General features: G+C 44.0%; 1 protein-coding gene across 1 annotated transcript; it reads left to right on the plus strand.

The window, feature by feature from the left end:
* The first annotated feature begins 325 nt into the window (after positions 1 to 325).
* On the plus strand, positions 326 to 14,536 carry LOC138661926 (protein FAM162B-like). Its single transcript, XM_069746924.1, has 4 exons — positions 326 to 587; positions 10,886 to 10,991; positions 11,986 to 12,094; positions 14,300 to 14,536. Exons 1-4 carry the CDS (start codon positions 434 to 436, stop codon positions 14,402 to 14,404), a joined length of 474 nt encoding a protein of 157 aa, XP_069603025.1. The 5' UTR covers positions 326 to 433; the 3' UTR covers positions 14,405 to 14,536.
* Positions 14,537 to 17,680: the final 3,144 nt, after the last annotated feature.

Below are 17,680 nucleotides of genomic sequence, written 5' to 3' on the forward strand. Positions count from 1 at the left end.
ATGATATTAATGTCTAGGCCTGGCTAATGCTGGCTACAGGTCTGCTGACACACAGTGGTTAGGCAGTCTCCCAGGAATGTTACACTTTGCTGGGTGCAGTAGTACTACAGTACATTGTTCATCCCAAGGTGCTTCTGTGTAATTACTGTACCTTCCAGACACGGTTTCTGTCTTGAGGCACAGGACAGGCTGTGTACGTGCAATCTGCCTCCTGCAGCTCATAACTCCTGTCCTGTACAGACTGCAGACACTGAGGACAGCCTGTCACCATGACTCAGGGGAACTGTGCAGCCAGTGAGGAGGAGGAGCTGGGGCCTGCACACTTCCTGCAGTGAGGTCCTCCTCCTCCGCCCTCACCCTGAGCACAGAGGAGAGCAGTGAGCACAGTGACCCCCTGCCTGCAGCTCAGCTGATCAACTCCACCGCAGGGACAATGTCAGGACTGGCTGCTGTCACTTTAAGATCCTTAGTCAGAGGAGTCTGTGCTCCAAGGACTGATCCAAGGAGTGCTCTGCTGCACACAAGGTCATACTGCCAGAATGCCAATCCTGCCAAGCCCAGTGTAACGAAAAATGAAGCCTATGGGGGTAAGTGCCTCCCATGGAGTGCAATGCACAAATATAATATAGATGATAATGTATTATTGCAGTTTTTTTGCACTCTAGATTCTGGTGTCATCTACAGTAAGTTGCAGATCAGAGAAAGTTTAGTTTGTACTTTACAAAGTTGCCATAAATGGGAAAAGTTTTACAAAGTGTTACAATTTCTGATTTTCTCAGGATGTTGGTGCTACACAAGCACAGACTATAGATTGTGACTCCATCTGCGGTGCAGGTTATGTCCTGCCTGTCCATCCATCCATGCAGAGTGTTTGTGTGCAGCCCTGACCAGCGATGAAAGGCGAAATTGGTATCTGGGCAGCGCCTTGTGGGATGCCCCCTTGTGATTCAATGTTATGGAATAATTCTCTGCAGGATGTAATACTTGTGTATGATGGCAGCTTTGTGCTATAGTATCTGATACAACTCGCCGCTATTTAATTTTTCTACAGAAAAAAAAAATTCTGTCTCTTCTTGGCCTCATTCAGACATCCTGATTTTTTTTTTTTCGTGCACTAGAAAATCAGAACAATAAGGGCTCATTCAGACGTCAGTGATTTTCCATCAGTATTTATATGCCAAAACCACAAGTGTCTCCAAGACACAGAACCGGTGTCAGTCTTTCAGTCTGTCGTCCGAGAGTCGCTCGAGCGTTCTCCGTACAGTCATCCGTGTGTAATCCGTTTGCGATGCGATGATGCCATTTCCTCTCATCTATGTATCCGTATGCAATGCGATTTTTAACATGAGCTTTTACATACAGCAGTTCTTTGTCATTTAGGCTAAGTCCACACGTTGCTGAATTGCCACTGAAATTTCCGCGGCACTTCCGCAACTCCCTGCCGTGGGTAAAACGCATGCGGAATTGGCATGCGTATTCCCGCTAAACACTAGCGTTTTGCAAGCGTAATCAGCTTGCAGAATGCTAGCGTTTTCCAAGCAATCTGTAGCATCGCTTGGAGAACTGATTGACAGGTTGGTCACACTTGTCAAACATAGTGTTTGACAAGTGTGACCAAGTTTTTACTATTGATGCTGCCTAAAAGATATAATGTTAAAAATAATTAAAAGAATAAAAAATCGTGATATTCTCACCTTCCGGCGTCCCCCGCAGCCTTCCCGATCCTCGCGATGCTCCTGGCAGCTCCCATTACCAGCGATGCCTCGCGACAATGACCCCAGATGACGTAGCATCACCTGAGACCACTACGTCATCGCAGGTCATTGTCGCAAAGCATCACTGGGAACGGGAGTTGCCGCGAGCATCGCTAAGGCCTGGGCTAGATCCGGGGGCCACCAGAAGGTGAGTATATAACTATTTATTATTTTAATTATTTTTTTATGAACATACAGTGGGTACGGAATGTATTCAGACCCCTCTACATTTTTCACTCTGTTTCATTGCAGCCATTTAAATTCAAAAAAGCTCATTTTTTTCTCTTTAATGTACACTATGCACCCCATCTTGACTGAAAAAAGACAGAAATGTAGACATTTTTGCAAATTTAATAAAAAATAAAAACTGAAATATCATATGGTCATAAGTATTCAGACCCTTTGCTCAGACACTCCATATTAAAGGTACCTTCACACTGAACGTTATCGCTAGCGATCCGTGACGTTGCAGCGTCCTGGCTAGCGATATCGTTCAGTTAGACACGCAGCAGCGATCAGGATCCTGCTGTGATGTCGTTGGTCGCTGCAGAAAGTCCAGAACTTTATTTAGTCTCTGGACTTCCTGCAGACATCGCTGAATCGGCGTGTGTGACGCCGATTCAGCGATGTCTTCGCTGGTAACCAGGGTAAACATCGGGTTACTAAGCGCAGGGCCGCACTTAGTAACCCGATGTTTACCCTGGTTACCAGCGTAAAAGTAAAGAAAAACAAACACTACATACTTACCTACCGCTGTCTGTCCCTGGCGCTCTGCTTCTCTGCACAGGCTGTGAGCGCCGGCCAGCCGGAAAGCAGAGCGGTGACGTCACCGCTCTGCTTTCCGGCCGCTGTGCTCACAGTCAGTACAGAGAAGCAGAGCGCCAGGGACAGACAGCGGAAGGTAAGTATGTAGTGTTTGTTTTTTTTTACTTTTACGATGGTAACCAGGGTAAACATCGGGTTACTAAGCGCGGCCCTGCGATTAGTAACCCGATGTTTACCCTGGTTACCGGCATCGTTGGTCGCTGGAGAGCTGTCTGTGTGACAGCTCTCCAGCGACCAAACAGCGACGCTGCAGCGATCGACATCGTTGTCGCTGCAGCGTCGCTGAGTGTGAAGGGGCCTTAAGTCACATACTTTCCATTTCCTTGTGATCCTCCTTGAGATGGTTCTACTCCTTCATTGGAGTCCAGCTTTGTTTAATTAGGCTATATTCACACTTTGCGGATTTTGCTGCGGATCCGCAGTGGATTTGACCGCTGCGGATCTGCAGCAGTTTCCCATGAGTTTACAGTACAATGTAAACCTATGGGAAACAAAAAACGCAGTGCACATGCTGCGGAAAAAACCACGCGGAAACGCTGCGGATTACATTCCGCAGCATGTCACTTCTTTTCTGCGGATTTTCACCTGCTCCAATAGAAAACTGCAGATGAATATCCGCAGAAGAAACCGCAGTAAAAACCGCGACGGGTTTTCACTGCGGATTTTGGAATTCTGCTGCGGAAAAATCCGCAGTGGATTCTGCAAAGTGTGAACATAGCCTCAAGCTGATAGGACTTGATTTGGAAAGGCGCACACCTGTCTATATAAGACCTCACAGCTCACAGTGCATGTCAGACCAAATGAGAATCATGAGGTCAAAGGAACTGGCCAAGGAGAGACAGAATTGAGGCAAGGCACAGATCTAGCCAAGGTTACAACAGAATTTCTGCAGTACTGGAATGGAAGAAGTTTGGGACCACCAGAAGTCTTCCTAGACCTGGCCGTCCAGCCAAACTAAGCAATCGTGGGAGAAGAGCCTTGGTGAGAGAGGTAAAGAAGAACCCCAGGATCACTGTGGTTGAGCTCCAGAGATGCAGTAGGGAGATGGGAGCAAGTTCCACAAAGTCAACTATCACTGCAGCCCTCCACCAGTCGGGTCTTTATGGCAGAGTGGCCCGACGGAAGCCTCTCATCAGTGCAAGACATATGAAGGCCTGCATAGTTTGCTAAAAAAACACATGAAGGTCTCCCAGACTATGAGAAATAAGATTCTCTGGTCTGATGAGATGAAGATAGACCTTTTTGGTGATAATTCTAAGCGGTATGTGTGGAGAAAACCAGTCACTGCTCATCACCTGCCCAATACAATCCCAACAGTGAAACATGGTGGTGGCAGCATCATGCTATGGGGGTGTTTTTCAGCTGCAGAGACAGGATGACTGGTTGTCATTGAAGGAAACATGAATGCGGCCAAGTACAGAGATATCCTGAATGAAAACCTCTTCCAGAGTGCTCTGGATCTCAGACTTATTATTATTATAATTATTATTATAATAATTTTATTTATATAGCGCCAACATATTCCGCAGCGCTTTACAAATTATAGAGGGGACTTGTATAGACATTACAGCATAACAGAGATCACAGTTCAAAAATAGATACCAAGAGGAATGAGGGCCCTGCTGCTCGCAAGCTTACAAACGATGAGGAAAAGGGGAGACACGAGAGGTGGATGGTAACAATTGCTTTAGTTATTCGGACCGGCCATAGTGTAAGGCTCGGGTGTTCATGTAAAGCTGCATGAACCAGTTAACTGCCTAAGTATGTAGCAAAGGTTGCCCAAGGGTTCACCTTCTGACAAGACAATGACCCTAAGCACACAGCTAAAATAACAATGGAGTGGCTTCAGAACAACTCTGTGACCATTCTTGACTGGCCCAGCCTGAGCCCTGACCTAAACCCAACTGAGCATCTCTGGAGAGACCCGAAAATGGCGTCCACCAACGGTCACCATCCAACCTGACGGAACTGGAGAGGATCTGCAAGGAAGAATGGCAGAGGATCCCCAAATCCAGGTGTGAAAAACTTGTTGCATCATTCCCAAGAAGACTCATGGCTGTACTAGCTCAAAACGGTGCTTCTACTCAGTACTGAGCAAAGGGTCTGTATACTTATGACCATGTGATATTTCAGTTTTTCTTTTTTAATAAATTTGCAAACATTTCTACATTTCTGGGTTTTTTTCAATCAAGATGGGGTGCATAGTGTACATTAATGAGAAAAAATGAACTTTTATGAATTTATCAAATGGCTGCAATGACACAAGGAGTGAAAAATGTAAAGGGGTCTGAATACTTTCTGTACCCACTGTATATATATAAAAAAATTCAGATTCAAGTGACTCCCCAAACGATTTGTTGGGTATGTTCACATGCAGAGTTTTCACTGCAGCTAAAACCTGCTTTCATGGCCATTAAAATTTTCAGTGTTTTCACTACGTTTTCTTTTTGGTGTTTTGGACTTTTTTTTGTGAGGATTATACGTGGGAGTTCTCTACAGTACATTTTCGATAAAGTTAGTTGTATTCATCAAAAACTCCACAAAAATGCAGTGAAAAAGTTTGTTGTGTTGTAGCACTGCCATTGATTTCTATGCGTGAAAAATCACTGCAGTTCTCATATTCACGGGGGGGGGGGGGGGGGGAAGGGAAAACCTGTGAATGAAATTTCTGATGTTTTATAGCTTTTGCTGGTCCTGTAAAAAGAAGCTTTACATTTGCATAAAAATCAGCACGTACATATAGTTTTACAGAACCAGGGCCATTTACTTGTCTTGCACATATTTTGATTTACGTAAGTTTTATGCTGAGTATTTACTGCTCCAACGACTCATGACAAGTTCCCGGGGTGTACACAGTCTACAGTATATAGGTGTAAAAATAGTACATATCCCATAAACGTACAGTAATTCCAATGAGTGTGTAATAAACCTGACGTCACCTTAAGCTTTACCAAAATGGTATATAAATATTGTTTTCCACGCCTAATCCAATTTAGGTGAGAGACTCTGTACTGAACTCATACTTTGCACTGATGAGGGGCAGTACCCCGAAACAGTGTCTGTAAATTGAGATTCTGATTTGGCTTCTATCCTAAGTCATATTGCAAGGCTCATTAAAGTGACCGATAGTGACTTGTAGGATGGCTGCTTCCAACAGATGGCGCTACAGTGTTCTAGGCCTCTGAAGCAGCAATTTGCCTATGGAGACTTATAGAATAGATTTATTGGGGAATGGTAGATAAAGGAGGGAACACTTGTATCAAGTTCCTTCCTTTTCATAACAGTAGATGCTTTTGAAACATTAAAGAAAAACCTGTTCTTGGCAAAAATGGCCATGGACTTTAACCATCTCACGAGCAGAAGTTTTGAGACAGTTTTCATATTAACCACTCAACAACCAGAGGTATTTCAATTTTTGCGTTTTCATTTTTTTTTTGCTCCCCTTCTTCCCAGAGCCATAACTTTTTTTATTTTTCAGTCAATATGGCCATGCGAGGACTTGTTTTTTTGCAGGGCGAGTTGTGCTTTTGAAGGACACCATTGGTTTTAACATATCGTGTACTGGAAAACGGGAAAAAAAATTACAAGTGCGGTGAAATTGAAAAAAAAAAAAGTGCAATTTCACAGGTTTTCTTTTTGTTTTCTTACCATGTTCACTAAATGCTTAAACTGACCTGCAATTATGATTCTCCAGGTCATTGAGTTCACAGACACCAAACATGTCTAGGTTCCTTTCTATTTACCGTATATACTCGAGTATAAGCCGACCCGAGTATAAGCCGACCCCCCCCTAATTTTGCCACAAAAAACTGGGAAAACTTATTGACTCGAGTATAAGCCTAGGGTGGAAAATGCAGCAGCTACTCGTAAATTTCAAAAATAAAAATAGATGCTCCATACCGTTCATTATTGCCCCATAGATGCTCCATATACAACTGTGCTATATAGAATGCTCTATACCGTTCATTATGGCCCCATAGATGCTCCATATAAAGCTGTGCCACATATAATGCTCTGCACCGTTCATTATGGCCTCATAGATGCTCCTTATAAAGCTGTGAAATATGAATAGCAAAATGGCTTTTGAACATTAGGAAAATATTTAAGAGACGCTTTGCACAGAATTTGATATAATCAAATAGTGTGAGCCCATCAACCATCGTCAAGGTGGTCTCATAAAACTGATGGGTCCCTGACCCCCCTGTCCAAATGTGAACACTTACCGAAGGCCAATGTCTGTATGCCTGGATTAATGTGGACACCTCTGTCAGCAAAGCCTACATATGAGTTGGCCGGAACCAAGTGTGATTAGATGTAATTAAAAACCACATGGTGATGGGAGGAGTGCTCAGTCAGCTACCATAGAAATGACAGAAAAAAATAGACTCGCACATCCAAACTAGTGTGAATAGGTGCATACCAGGAGCAGCTACCTCCATACATAAATATACAAAAAAGGTTGCACTCTATCGTGCAAAAGCATGTCTAATATGAAATACATGAAATATGAATAGCAAAATGGCTTTTGAACATTAGGAAAATATTTAAGAGACGCTTTGCACAGAATTTGATATATATTTCATATTAGACATGCTTTTGCACGATAGAGTGCAACCTTTTTTGTATATTGTGTATGGAGGTAGCTGCTCCTGGTATGCACCTATTCACACTAGTTTGGATGTGCGAGTCTTTTTTTTTTGTCATTTCTATGGTAGCTGACTGAGCACTCCTCCCATCACCATGTGGTTTTTAATTGCATCTCATCACACTTGGTCCTGGCCAACTCATATGTAGGCTTTGCTGAACAGAGGTGTCCACATTCACCCAGGCATACACACATTGGCCTTCGGTAAGTGTTCACATTTGGACAGGGAGATCAGGGACCCATCAGTTTTATGAGACCACCTTGACGATGGTTGATGGGCTCCCACTATTTGATTATATCAAATTCTGTGCAAAGCGTCTCTTAAATATTTTCCTAATGTTCAAAAGCCATTTTGCTATTCATATTTCATATATTTCAGATTAGACATGCTTTTGCACGATAGAGTGCAACCTTTTTTGTATATTTATGTATGGTGGTAGCTGCTCCTGGTATGCACCTATTCACACTAGTTTGGATGTGCGAGTCTTTTTTTTTGTAATCCTTATAAAGCTGTGCCATATATATATTGCTCTGCACCGTTGATTATGGCCCCATAGATGCTCCTTATAAAGCTGTGCCCCATATACGGTATATTGCTCTGCACCATTGGTTATGGCCCCATAGATGCTCCTTATAAAGCTGTGCCCCATATATATTGCTCTGCACCATTGGTTATGGCCCCATAGATGCTCCTTATAAAGCTGTGCCCCATATATATTGCTCTGCACCGTTGATTATGGCCCCATAGATGCTGCTTATAAAGCTGTGCCCCATATACGGTATATTGCTCTGCACCGTTCATTATTTCCCCATAGATGCTCCTTATAAAGCTGTGCCATATATAATGCTCTGCACCATACTTTTTGGCCCCATAGATGCTCCTTATATAATGCTGTGCCATATATAATGCTCTGCACCGTTCTTTATGGCCCCATAGATGCTCCTTATATAATGCTGTGCCATATAGAATGCTGCTGGTGCTGCCATAAAAAAAAAATCACATACTCACCTCTCTTGCTCAGGACGCCGGCGCTTTCAATATTTACCTGCTCCTCGTGCGGCTCCGTCTCCAGCACTGACGCTCAGCAGAGGGCGCGCACTGACTACGTCACAGCGCCCTCTAACCTGAGCGTCACTGCCAGGAGACGCTGCAGACGGAGCCGCACCGGAGCGAGGAGCAGGTAAATATCGCGCAGCGCTGCGTTCCCCTTACCTGCTCCTGTTGCGGTCCCTGCAGTCCCTGGCTTCCCCGGCGCTGCAGCTTCTTCCTGTAATTGAGCGGTCACAGTTACCGATCATTTACAGCAGAGGTCCCCAACTCCAGTCCTCAAGGCCCACCAACAGGTCATGTTTTCAGGATTTCCTTTGCATTACACAGGTGATACAATTATTACCTGGGCAAAACTAAGGAAATCCTGAAAACATGACATGTTGGTGGGCCTTGAGGACTGGAGTTGGGGACCCCTGCTGTAAATGATCGGTAACTGTGACCGCTCAATTACAGGAAGAAGCTGCAGCGCCGGGGAAGCCAGGGACTGCAGGGACCGCGCCGCAGCAGGTAAGTATAACTACACAGCCCCCGCTCCCCCTCACCCCCTCCCCGACCCCCGGGTATATGACTCGAGTATAAGCCGAGAGGGGGACTTTCAGCCCAAAAAAGTGGGCTGAATATCTCGGCTTATACTCGAGTATATACGGTAAGTGGTGAAAAAAAATCCAAAATTTTGTTAAAAAAAATATATAGTGCCATTTTCTGAGACCAAATATGTGTGTATATATATATATATATATATATATTTTTTTTTATTATTTTGAATGGGGCGATAGGGGGTGATATTTAATATTTATTTAATATTTTTAAAAACTTTTTTTTTTTTTACTTTTTGCATGCTTCGGTAGTCTCCATGGGAGACTAGATGCTGCAGTACTTCGATCGCCTCTGCTACGCACAGGCAATGATCAGATTGCCTGTGTGTAGCAGAAATGCTCACTTGCTATGAGCTCCAACCACTGGGTGGCACTAATAACAATCTGGCAGACCTCTGGTTGTCATGCTGACCCATCGGTGACCCGCCATCATGTGACAGGGTCACCAATGGGTGAGATTAGCAACACGCGTTCAGTGAGTGCGAGTTACATGCTGCTGTCAGAGATAGACAGGGGCATTTAATTAGTTATCCTCCCGCGGCTGTTGCGGGTACAAATCAGCTGTCATGTGCCCAGAAAGGTGCGGGCTCAGCGCCGGAGGCGGCACTTATCAGGGGGAGTCCGGCATCGGCGTACTATTACGTCCAATGACGGAAAGGTGTTAATGACAAAATCGTGAATTTAAAATAAAAAACAATTTATGAGAAGTGACAAGCTGGTAAGAAAATGCAGTGTCAGTGCGAATTGAAAAGGAGTGAGCACGGAGAGCAGAGACAAGGCCTTGAAACAGATGTTACCACCCTGAAATGTGATACTGCACGGTGATCAGGGAGCATGTACTGAGGATTGACAACAGACGCATGCTCAATAGAGCAGGGACTAGCCCACCCCCTGAAAAGGACGTTCCTGATGAAGCTACCGTACGTTTTGGTTTAGGGCAATGGCTGATGACCTCCCATTTGAGAATCTCAGCATTGCACTGTGGACTCGCAATCGAAACGTTATCAGAACAGAAGATTTAAAAAAAAAAAAAAAAAAGTAAGGAAGATGAAGCAGAACTGGAATGGTGTTTTTTTTAATTGATGTTAGATGTATTAAATGTATATTAGAAAAGTGATTAGGCCATTAAATTAAAATTTTCTTTCGGATCACCCCTTTAACATTCAACTGCTCGTGTTCTCACTCCTGTAGGAGGGAAAAAAGATCCCTTCTCTGTGAATTATCTCCTTACTAACCATAGAAGATAAAAACATTGAAATATACAAACTGTTTAGTTTTAATTCCTTCCTCAGTCCAAGGAAAAAATGGCGGCGTGATTTGCCTCCGAGAATCGGATGACATTCACCCATTTAACTCTATGGGTCCATGGAAAAAATCAGACGGCAGTTCAATGACATCCGAGTGCATTCTAATATTCAAGGACTGAAATTTTTTTTTTTAATTTTTTTCTGTCCACCTCTGAAAATATCGACGCACACTCTGACCGGAGTCTGATCAGCATAATCAGACCGATTTTCTCAGATGTGGAGAAAACTGTTGTCTTCACTTGCCCTAATAGACTCTAATCTTTATCTCACTTGCAGCTCTCCTGAGATCTAGCACTTATCTCTTTATTTCTTGGTTTCTACCCCGAATCTTACCAGATTCTGCAATACAAAATGCATACATTTAAATAGATCTTATACCTGATGAGGCTAGTGTACTTACTTTGAAACTCTGTCAGAATGCCTGTATCATCCTTTTTTACAACTTTTCCATAGCTGGACTCATTAAATGTTTATTTTAATATTCGGTTTAAAAAAAAAAAAACTTTTAAAGAGGATTATACAGCTATTCTGTCATAGATTGTCAAAGTAAGTTCACCAGCCTCATTAGGGCCAGGTGGTCTATTTTGTGAAGAATACAGATTATATCGTTTTAATCAGATGATAGATTTTTCTTTAATTACGGCACAATGTTTTTTGATCTTGTTAACCAAAACCCCAAACATGCCTTCGTTTCTTTCTACATTCAGGTCACCAACTTTATAGAAACGAGAGAAAACCAACAGATTTTGACAAGAAGGTGCTTGTGTGGGCCGGTCGGTACAAGAATCGGGAAGAAATCCCAGAATATGTCTCGTGAGTATTTTGTATCCAGTATTGTTTCCCAAAAGCCCGAGATCGTCATCCACCTACTTTGTTACCGGTCTCATATAGGAACATTCATCACAACTCCACGTATTGGAAATTCTTACTTTTCCGCATCCTTGGGTTCTACCGCTGTTGCACAAAGAGCGATGCTGAAAAAGTGTCCCTAGGTAGTTGAAATCTTGGGCCCCTCCAGCAAATAATTTCCTAATAAGTTTTTAAATTTACTAACCTATTGTCAACCTCAGTTGTAGGACTCTGCGTACTCGTCTGTGTTCCCAACACTTCTACTCATGATTATTCTATTATGATGTAGAGTTGGCGATTACTCATGGCCACTTGTCTCTCTCCACTCCCACTCCCTGTTCTGGCCAATCGCACAGTTTCCACCACCAATCGCAAAAATGCCCCTCATCTACTACACGTGAGCTCTTGAATATTCCCGACAACAGCTGAAACTACATTACACTCCCGCTTGCTGTAATGTACACGTTGGAGCTCCATTGTTGCTGCTGGCCTCAAATGTCAGATGGTCGGGCTGGCATCCGCTTCCTCTTCTTTATTTTCACAATTTAAAACGTGGATGCAGGGGATCGGGTCCTCATCAGGACATCGGCCGTTTCGCGTCCAACTGAGACTTCAACGGGTGCAGGTATGGTTAAACATGGGAGGACTACCCTATTTTTATAGGGGACACACCTCTTCTCCCACATCCAACACTAGTTACAATCACAAACATCGAATAGGTTAACATACATTTATAAAAATATCAACATGTCTATTTTGTCATTAAAACCAAGTTGGCCTTGTGCATTAAATGGATAATCCACTTTGCTTCTCTGTGTAATAATAATTTGTAGGATTGCCTCCCTGTTCAGGTAAATGGACTTTTTCAAGCTCTGCCAAACGCACAACCTCCAGGCCTGAACGATGTACCTCCCAGACATCCAATAGGCTACACTGACATTTTTGCATTTCCTTCTAGATGGGAGGTAATTTCTGCTGCAAGAAGCAATGTTCGGATCAAAGTCTGCATGGCGATGATACTTTTCACAATCGTCGGTTGCGTCTTCATGGTGCGATCTGGCAAAAAGGTCAGTGCTTGTTTCAAGCGAAATTGAGTTAAGATTTTCGCTTTATTTTATAAATATGGAGTTCCATCGAGGGAAAGGGAGAGAGAAGCTATCTGAGCATAAAAAGATTAAAACTATTTTGACCATTGAAAACGGAAAACTTTTTACCTGATTCCAGTTTTGCAATATAGGGCACCACTTCATATAACACAAGTGAGAAGTGTTTCAAGTGGGTGCAGCCGACATGGTGTTCTGCAGGATTTTCCTCCAAGAAGTGATCCGGCAGAATGTGACCAAGGAAAAAAAGCCGGTTGATCAGTGCTTCCTTTCACTGCTCGCTGGCAAGCCATGAGGTTGGGTAGTCAAGAGGTCCAAAAGAGCTCGTCATAAACCAAGGTGTAGTAAGGTCGCTGTCCGAGGTCAGGATTCCATGAAGGTAGCAGATCAACACAGAGGGGTTAGGCAAATGGATGGTCAGAAGCAAGGTCAAAAGTTGGGTAACAATAGATCTGAGAGTGAGCACAGGAACACAAGGCACACAGACACCACCGAACAGAAGCTACAACTGGCACTAATTGGATGCAGAGAGCCAGCTAAATATCCAGGTAATCACTCTGAGCAAGAGACACATGGAGGAAACCCCGCACACCCTGGTCCTGATCTGGCGGCTGGACTGACACTCAACACACTAACAGTTCAGCATGCTCTAGTCTCCGATTGGACAGGCTTAGCTGTCCATCACCATACTGACAGCTCCACACACCCTGCCCTGAATTGGACGGCTGAACTGTTACTAGCCATGTCCATAAACACCAATAGGTGAAATCGTGACACTCCCGCAGTTATAAAAAATAGAAAGTAGTAAACGCTCCATAAAAATATTTATTAAAAAATACTCAGCTGTTTCCAGTCTTCATCCGGTATCTGACGGTACAGCCAAAATGCGTTGTATATTTTTAAAATATTTTTAGGATGGTTTTCTACTTTCTATTTGTATGATTGCTGGACCACTTGTCATCTAGCTGGTTTTGTTTTCTTTTATTTGAACTAATTGGAAATATATCAGGCAAAATGTATGATTGTTTATTGCACAAATTTAAAGGCACAAGACAGTAAGCAACAGTGTACCATAGGATTCTAATCAAAACCGGGAGCATGGGAAACTGCCATAGTCGATGAAATTGCAATAATAATAATTCCTGTATATCTTTTCGACTATGATGATATCACATGTAGGGAAGAATGACATAATTTCAGATGATCTGCTTCCCAAACATGAACTGCAGAGTGGTCCAGTGGCCGGGGGCTATTTACCTTGTTGAAAGGAAATGTTACAGTAGCCAGTGACATTATAGAGGATGGCGTGCTTCTCATTTTCTAAGAAAGTTTTGGAATAGGACATGGTCTGATATGTGCGGGTCTCATCTCTATTTTGAGAATGGAACCAACCTTGTTCGATTGGGAATTGAGAGGTAGCTGCGTTCACCTGTCTCTCTCCATTTACTTCTATAGGACTTGTGAATATTGAGATATGTTGTAGCTTGAGCTTAAAGGGAATCTGTTAGTGGGATTTCGTCCCCTCTTTTAAAAACTATTTATTTTTGCACGTAGCTCTTTCACACACAAGTCCAGCAAAACCTTTACGTGGCAGCCAAATTAGACTTCTGGGGTATGGTACATCTGACACCTCTGTCACTCCAGCTCTATTCCCTGCCCAGACCTGCTTCCTCCTGCGTAACAGCTTGTTTGCTTGAAGTCACACAGCACAGAGGCGGTCATTCAAGCAGGAGGAACTGGCACAGGGCTAGGAATAGACCTGGAGTGACAGAGGCCTCAGACCTACCATAATCCTTCAGCCTCATTTGCATATCAATTCAAAACCAGATTTCTCATCGAAGACGGAAGGGACTGTCCATGTAAAGATATTGGTGGACTTTTCTACATATAAATGGTTTGGGGGGTGGAGGTGTAATTCTGCTGACAGATTCCGTTTAAAGTCATTTCACAACCTTACTAGTGCTCTACACAAGTCCACAAATGCAGATCCCTACATCCATTGAAGTTTCTATGCATGGCCCTGCAGTACAGGGACTATGGCCCATCCGTTCTGTTGGGGTTGGATCCCATACTCAAGAGAACGAGGAGGCAGTGCTGCTCTTAAGTGGTTGTATCCCTGACCCTCCTATATGTCCCTCTGGTGAAAAATTCCTTTCCCTCCATTTGCAGGCTCTTAAAGAAGACAATACTCTGCTCCAAAGGAATATAGAGAAGAAAGCCAAGTGGAGAGAGGAAGCCGAGAAAGACCAGTCCCCGTCCCTCAAGAGTCATTGAGCCGATGTCGTCATTTCATCGAGGATATCTGTAACCTTTCCCAGTAGATGCAATAGGTTTTATAGGAAAAGCACGGCCTTTATTTTCTGTATGGGATTTATTAGTGTGTCTCAATAAATAAGTGTCCTGGTACGGCTTCTCCACTGATGTCTTCACGTCTGATAGTAAAGGTCAGGGGATCTCCGTGTCTACCTCTTTGTTCTCTGTTCGTAGTTTTAAGATGTCAAAAGTAGTTACTTGACAGTGGAAAAGTACAAGTGGATTCTTCTTCCTGGGCTCCAATAATCCTACCAGTGAGATGTTACTGTGAGAGCTACACAGACCGGGTATTTGAAACCTCTGATTTTTTTTCTTTATACTGTTAACTAAAATTAAATAAACCGACTATGGTAAAACTGAAGCCTCTGTCACTCCAGCTCTACTGACCTGCCCAGTCCTGCTTCCTCCTACTTAACAGTTAGTTTGTCTGAAGTCACACAGCACAAAGACAGGCATTCAAGCAGGAGGAAGTGGATGGGATATCACTGGTGCAGGCCAGCCATCAGTAACAGGCTGCAGCGGTCTTATGTTGTAGATGGGATGTCACCGTTGCAGCCCAATCATCAGTGACAAGCTGCAGCGGTCATATGTTATAGATGTGGTGTCACCGCTGCAGCCCAAATATCAGTAACAGGCTGCAGCGGTCATATGTTATAGATGTGGTGTCACCGCTGCAGCCCAATCATCAGTAACAGGCTGCAGCGGTCATATGTTGTAGATGGGATGTCACCGCTGCAGCCCAATCATCAGTAACAGGCTGCAGCGGTCATATGTTATATGTGGGATATCACCGCTGCAGCCCAATCATCAGTAACAGGCTGCAGCGGTCATATGTTATAGATTTGATGTCACTGCTGCAGCCCAATCATCAGTAACAGGCTGCAGCGGTCATATGTTATAGATTTGATGTCACCGCTGCAGCCCAATCATCAGTGACAAGCTGCAGCGGTCATATGTTATAGATGTGGTGTCACCGCTGCAGCCCAATCATCAGTAACAGGCTGCAGCGGTCATATGTTATAGATTTGATGTCACTGCTGCAGCCCAATCATCAGTAACAGGCTGCAGCGGTCATATGTTATAGATTTGATGTCACTGCTGCAGCCCAATCATCAGTAACAGGCTGCAGCGGTCATATGTTATAGATTTGATGTCACTGCTGCAGCCCAATCATCAGTAACAGGCTGCAGCGGTCATATGTTATAGATGGGATATCACCGCTGCAGCCCAATCATCAGTAACAGGCTGCAGCGGTCATATGTTATAGATTTGATGTCACTGCTGCAGCCCAATCATCAGTAACAGGCTGCAGCGGTCATATGTTATAGATTTGATGTCACCGCTGCAGCCCAATCATCAGTAACAGGCTGCAGCGGTCATATGTTAGAGATGGGATATCACCGCTGCAGCCCAATCATCAGTAACAGGCTGCAGCGGTCATATGTTATAGATTTGATGTCACTGCTGCAGCCCAATCATCAGTAACAGGCTGCAGCGGTCATATGTTATAGATTTGATGTCACTGCTGCAGCCCAATCATCAGTAACAGGCTGCAGCGGTCATATGTTATAGATTTGATGTCACCGCTGCAGCCCAATCATCAGTAACAGGCTGCAGCGGTCATATGTTATAGATTTGATGTCACTGCTGCAGCCCAATCATCAGTAACAGGCTGCAGCGGTCATATGTTATAGATTTGATGTCACTGCTGCAGCCCAATCATCAGTAACAGGCTGCAGCGGTCATATGTTATAGATGGGATATCACCGCTGCAGCCCAATCATCAGTAACAGGCTGCAGCGGTCATATGTTATAGATTTGATGTCACTGCTGCAGCCCAATCATCAGTAACAGGCTGCAGCGGTCATATGTTATAGATTTGATGTCACCGCTGCAGCCCAATCATCAGTAACAGGCTGCAGCGGTCATATGTTAGAGATGGGATATCACCGCTGCAGCCCAATCATCAGTAACAGGCTGCAGCGGTCATATGTTATAGATTTGATGTCACTGCTGCAGCCCAATCATCAGTAACAGGCTGCAGCGGTCATATGTTATAGGTGGGATATCACCGCTGCAGCCCAATCATCAGTAACAGGCTGCAGCGGTCATATGTTATAGATTTGATGTCACCGCTGCAGCCCAATCATCAGTAACAGGCTGCAGCGGTCATATGTTATAGATTTGATGTCACTGCTGCAGCCCAATCATCAGTAACAGGCTGCAGCGGTCATATGTTATAGATGGGATGTCACCGCTGCAGCCCAATCATCTCCAAATTGCAAAGAACAGTTTTTTTGTGTCTTATAGGAAATCTTAAAACGCGATGTTTCGATCAGATTATGTGACCTTGCTCAAACATCAATTGCAGGAGCTAATCAGAATGTAAGGCCTCGCTCACACGAGTGTATACTATGGCCAGGTTTTGTCAGATATCGCTCGTCCCAGTGTTATACTATGGGGCAATGTTGATCTGTGATAATTTTCTCATGCCAATTCGCTACATGGTGCGAGTGTCTCCCAGAATCGGAACGCACATACCCATACAAGTCTGCGGCTGCGTGTGAAACATTGGACTGCACTCTGATGTCATCCCAGTGCAGTCCGATTACCGAGGATGCCGGCATTGGAGAAGATGGAGAAATTACTTTCTCCGTCCCCTCCGCATCTGTGCTGTGATTCTCTCATGCGAGATATTCTGAGCACTGACACTCAGTTTCTGCTCTGACAGTTTGATCCGAGTGTCACTTGGCTAATCAGATGAGGGAATGGCCGGCCATGTGACCCGGTCTGAGCAAGACGCGCAGTGAGTGGTGGTATGACTATGTAACTGTGAGGCATCTCTCATCAGATCGCTGAAACTCGCTGTCCTTTCCTTCTATGCCCTGATTATCTACTGAAATCTGATGTTTTAAAAAGTTCATGCAATCTGATTAAAAAAACCGATTTACTTTTGGATTGCTGGTAATAAACAGAATGATTATACTTTGCAGCTTGAAGAATAGTTCTTACTATGGTGGGTTAGGACCCTCTTTGAGTACCTTACAGTAGGACTGGAGTGCCGCTTTCTCTGTTCTGCTCTGGAAATGAGAACTGACCAGTAGAGAGGTGACGCTGGAGTGCTCTAGCAGGTACGTTCTTCTCAGGCCAAGTTCACGCGATCAAACTCAAAAAATGTCTCCATCTCCTACATTCTGCGAGTCTGTGGAAATCGAACTGCACTCAGATGCCATCCTA

The sequence above is a fragment of the Ranitomeya imitator genome, chromosome 2 (genome assembly GCF_032444005.1).
Source record: "Ranitomeya imitator isolate aRanImi1 chromosome 2, aRanImi1.pri, whole genome shotgun sequence".
Lineage (NCBI taxonomy): Eukaryota > Metazoa > Chordata > Amphibia > Anura > Dendrobatidae > Ranitomeya > Ranitomeya imitator.

What these genes read in the sequence shown, in the direction of transcription:
- LOC138661926 (XM_069746924.1), top strand. Translation starts at nt 434, where the DNA reads ATGTCAGGACTGGCTGCTGTCACTTTAAGATCCTTAGTCAGAGGAGTC. An exon ending in GAAAAATGAAGCCTATGGGG is followed by an intron (nt 588 to 10,885) that starts GTAAGTGCCTCC and finishes TTCTACATTCAG; the next exon opens with GTCACCAACTTTATAGAAAC. An exon ending in TGGTGCGATCTGGCAAAAAG is followed by an intron (nt 12,095 to 14,299) that starts GTCAGTGCTTGT and finishes CTCCATTTGCAG; the next exon opens with GCTCTTAAAGAAGACAATAC.